The sequence below is a fragment of the Seriola dumerili genome, unplaced genomic scaffold (assembly GCF_002260705.1).
Source record: "Seriola dumerili isolate Sdu_G_001 unplaced genomic scaffold, Sdu_1.0 BDQW01001040.1, whole genome shotgun sequence".
Lineage (NCBI taxonomy): Eukaryota > Metazoa > Chordata > Actinopteri > Carangiformes > Carangidae > Seriola > Seriola dumerili.
Window position 1 is genome coordinate 422290 of NW_019175295.1, and position 4829 is coordinate 427118.

At 41.6% G+C, this 4829-nt stretch overlaps 1 protein-coding gene across 1 annotated transcript; it reads right to left on the reverse strand.

The window, feature by feature from the left end:
* Window positions 1-222: 222 nt before the first annotated feature.
* chchd7 (coiled-coil-helix-coiled-coil-helix domain containing 7) lies at window positions 223-3681 on the reverse strand. The gene is made up of 4 exons (XM_022766771.1): window positions 3382-3681; window positions 2031-2090; window positions 1856-1954; window positions 223-608 (listed from the first exon to the last, which is right to left on the reverse strand). Exons 1-4 carry the CDS (start codon window positions 3424-3426, stop codon window positions 504-506), a joined length of 309 nt encoding a protein of 102 aa, XP_022622492.1. The 5' UTR covers window positions 3427-3681; the 3' UTR covers window positions 223-503.
* Window positions 3682-4829: the final 1148 nt, after the last annotated feature.

The window sequence follows — 4829 nt, forward strand, 5'->3', positions numbered from 1 at the left end:
TAAAATGGAGGCTCTGCTCTTTATTTACCTGTTGCCATGGTGAATCATAATAACAAAACTCCATTGATTATGGTTTTTTTCTTCAGTCACCATGCAGAGAACGAACACGCTCAACAGCTGACTGAACGAACTCTGATCAGCTGTTCGATCTCAGAGTTCAGGTTCAGGTTCTGTTTCACTTTCTGGATCAGGTCCTTGGACTTCTCAAACAAGAACAAAAAATACTTTAAATCTTCTTTAATTCACTTCATACTATGTCAGTTCATGTCACATGGTCAATAACCTCAATAAATAATACTTCCTTTTTTATTTCAGAATAAAAGTCCAGCTACAGATGTTCAGTTCAGTGTGACCTGAGAACAGTTCAGTCAGTGTCGGTCACCCAGCAGCATCACCAGGGTGTGTAGGCCCGGTTCCTGGACCTGCTGGTCCTCACAGGATCTCAGTGGGACCCTGCTGGTCTCTGAGGGACCCTGCTGGTCTCAGTGGGACCCTGCTGGTCTTCAGTATGGCTTTCCTCCGATAGCAGTGAGCATCTCCCTCCTCTCTGCAGCAGTGGGCATGTCGGGCCTCACTCCGTTCCTCCTCCTCTCCAACATGATGTTGTGCTGAATGGAAACAAACACAAGAGGCTCGAAGGTCTTAGTTCTTCATGTGAAGTTATTCAGTTATTCAGATGAACATGTCATTGTTATGGCCTCACAGTTGAGACTGAATGAAAACTGAAAATTCCTGTTTTGTTTTGAGAACTGTACAAACTGTTTCCTTAAAACCCAGTGAAGCTTCTTCTGTGGATTATTTCATATCTAGATAAAAACTATTTAAACACATTTCACACATCTATGCATTATTATAAAATAAAATGATTTGCTGTATTTGTTCATAAATATTTTTCAAGTTAATACTTTTATGGCAGTTGTTCCAAAAGAAAACAAGGTGGTGCAGGTAACTGCAGTAACTCAGTGTCTTAGAGTAATGTTTGTAATCCGTCAGTGTGTGTGACAGCAACCACAGGATGGCATCATGCTGATGCTCCTCTGATGACTTCCTGTTGGAGAGCTGTGAAGTTCAGTTTACAGTAACAACAAACCTCTGTGCAATATCAGTAAAATATTAAATGACTCAGAACTGCACTATTTGAATTTAAGGTTAGGTCAGATCGACTACACTGAAAATACAAAATAAACCTCACTGCAACTAAAGTGACTTCACCTGTGATTTATCATTTGTTCATTTAATGAACAACGTTTTAAAACATAACCAATGATAATTAAGGGACATTTTGTGTCACAGTTGTCACTGTGTAAAGGACCTTGTGCTGATGTGACCTTTACATTAACATGAGACAAACATGTAAAATCATCATCATGTTATCATAACACAGCTCGTGTGAAACATATCTCCACCTCTGTTGTTCAGTTTCCACCAGTCTGCAGTAAATATCTTGTGAGTCATGACTTCACTGAAGTGACATTAAACCAGTGGAGAGCTGTTAATGGTTCTACCAAAGGAACCTTTAGGTGAGCACAGATAAGGACAGGTAAGTCTGTTCTCTACCAAAGGTTCCCTCTGTGGTGACGACTCTTCTGCAGATCAAAGTGTATTGCCACTCACTGCTTCTTCCTCACCCCCTTCTGCCCCTCACTGTGCAGCTGCCCTGATCAACCAGGGGCTGTTGCAGCGTCAGGGACAGGAAGCCTTGCTGTCTACCCAACATGAACAGGTGAGTTTAGACAAACCACAGGTACGGCTGCTGGTATCAAAGCTCAGGTCTGTGATGTTGTTCACGTTCATCCAGCTGCATGAACACGAAGAATCTATTCCCTGATATTTTTGTTTCCCAAAAACCACTCACCCAGTACTTCCTGCAGTCCTTATATCTCTGGAAATAAGCTGAACACATTCTCTTATCGTAGTTGGAGGCATCCAAACACTTATGGGAGGCATCACTCTCCTGAAACAGAGACGCAGGATTAGAGACGTTCCAGCAGCAGCAGATGTTTGACAGAGTGTGAAGGTGGGGATCTTACCTCCATGCACGGGTTACTGTCCTGATTCCGAAGTTTTTTGTGATTTTTATCCATTTGGATCTGAACAGACAGACAACATAAAGATGCTCAGTTTGTGCAGGCAGACACTTCTCCTGATTAGTTCATTTTAATATTTACAGAAGTCAGTCTCTATTGGCAGATATGTTGTTATGAAGGCAACATTCAACTGTGACGTATCCACACAACTAATCAGCTCCACGTTCTATAAATTCATGTTCACACACTTTTATTTGCTGATGTCAGTTTCACAATAAAGTGAATATCTGGTTGGACAAACCTAAACAATTGATGACACATGAAGTTACATGTATATTGAGCATCGATATTATAATGATGTATATTGTTAATAGATATTTGTTGGAAAACTGCAGCTAGCGTCCTGATAATAAAACACAGATTGATCGATCTGACTAATTTTGCTTTGCAGTAAAAATGAAAGCCTGAGGGGAACCATAGCAGCTGTGGATTTAAGGTGCCGACCAAGAACCAGAACATTCCTCATTGTCACGAATTCCTTGTCCCGTCTCTACTGTAATCCTTAACGTTAATTCAAACATATTGTATGTGTAGTTTGATGTTACTTGTCAGCAAACATACACACCAATACTGATGTATCTGTGATAACCACTATATCGATCAGGCTCTAATTTTGACAAGGGAAGTAATTTTTATTAAAATGTACAATTTTTAACTGCATTTCTGTGCACAAATTACAACATCACATCTATCACACAAATACAAACACTCTGCTGTGGGATAGTTTAGATTTATGGAAGACTTGTTTATGACAGGCCTCTACACATGTGCAGCTCATATGTAGAGAGAAAACACATCACATTATATTCAGCAAAAACATACACAGCTGCAGAATTATGTATATATAAAATTATGATACATCATATTTATAGTCCCTACTAGAAGTTATACTACACAAAGCCACAGGTCAGGTTCACACTTTATCCTATAAACACGTTGAGTTTTGATGTATTTATCCTTTAATTACCCTTTTGATTTTTATTGTAACTAATGTTGGTGTTTAAAGTGTATGCCGAATTTAACAGCTGCTCTTCCTTTATAGGAAAAACGTATTAATTAATAACGACGTGTGGTGTTCACTTTACAAATAAACACGTCTTACGTAAACTTTATGTTTTTCAACAGAGTTTGGTGACGCAGCCCCCCGACCCCCCTCCCTCCGGTGTATGTAACGTTACTACACTGTTGACCTTCACTGATTTCACCAAACGGAAAACGGGGAAACTTTGACCTCTCATTAAAACAGAAGGACTAGCTTCAGGGGTGGAGGGAGATACAGCAACACGACACCTACCTTTGACAAATGCCAGCTTTTCTCCAGGCTAATGAATGTGTGCATGCGCCTAGTCTCCTCACCAGTGAAGGTTACCCCGTTTTTAAAAAGACCGTGATAACCGACAGGCCTGTGCAGCTTCCTGCCTTCAAAGATGATGTTGACATCTATATCCCTTTAGCATGCTAGCAAAACTTTTGCTTCTAAACGCTAGCGGACAGCTTTATGCTACATGTAGCTAGCTAGTTAAGCTACACATGCCGTAAGACACAACCTCCCTGTCATGCTCAAGACAACTCCAGTCTCGCTGTTGCAACAGCGCACCAGGAAAATCACCCACACCGTCACCGACAACTGACAGCAGGGTCAGCCAATAGGAGCCTCTGAAAAGTTACGACGTTGACTGACAGCCCACCGAGCGAATAGCATTTCCTGGCCGACACGCTGCTCTTCCTATCGTTGTAAATCGGACTTAACCAACTTTAAACGATTGACAGTACATCTAGCAAGTCCAGAAATTGAGTTTTATTGAAAGGGACTGTAACCGACACTGGAGGGAAAGTGGCAGCGACTTACACAAATCAAAAAGGCACAAGGGGGCGGAACTTCGAATGGGCGTGGCTAAATCCTAGTGCGGTTGCATCGCAGCGCATACACAATGGCTGCTCGAAAGAGGGGAAAGCAAACAATTTTCAGGCCCGCCGCGTCTAGCAAAAAATATGAGAAAAAAATTATTAAAAATTCGGAAAATAGTTGAAAGTGAAGAAAAACTCAACAGAAAGGATGTTAAAGCGTCCGGGGTAAGTTTGATGTAAATTAAGTAAACGGTTACACAGTTCTTGAATTAAAATATCGGGGTTATTTAAATTATGAGAGAGGGGTGAGCTGGGGAAAAAGTTAGTGTTAATCAGTACCCAGTTTGGGACCACAGAGAAAACCAAGGGAGGTACAAGTACTGGAGAAAAAAATAAAATAAATTATGTCACTGGTGATATTAGTGTCACGGTGAGTGTCCACGAACATTAAAGAGCACGGGGATCCGCAGAATGAGGGAAAGTTGAGTAAAGTTGAACATAGCCTCCACACTGGCTTTATTTTTAATATAATAAGAGCAGCAGTGCGATGGACACCGACAGCAACAGACGCACTTGGTTTCAGCTGTAATGTCACTTTTCCTTCAGTCTGCATTCACATGGATCTGCCTGTTCACGGCTGCACACACTTCACCAGAGCGGTGTCAACATGTCCGGATCGATCCGAGCATCTCACTCCCCAAACTGCGAACCACGCAGCGGCCACACTCACACTCCGCCACGCTCTTTCACTTTTACTCCATACACTGTGTCGCATTGACATCCAGTGCAGGTATCGATCATGCTGATGTCAGTCAGAGGCTGATCAACAACAATTATTACTTGTCAATAAAGCAGCAAAATGGAGGCGGAACTTCAGGCAAACTAATTAGGCAG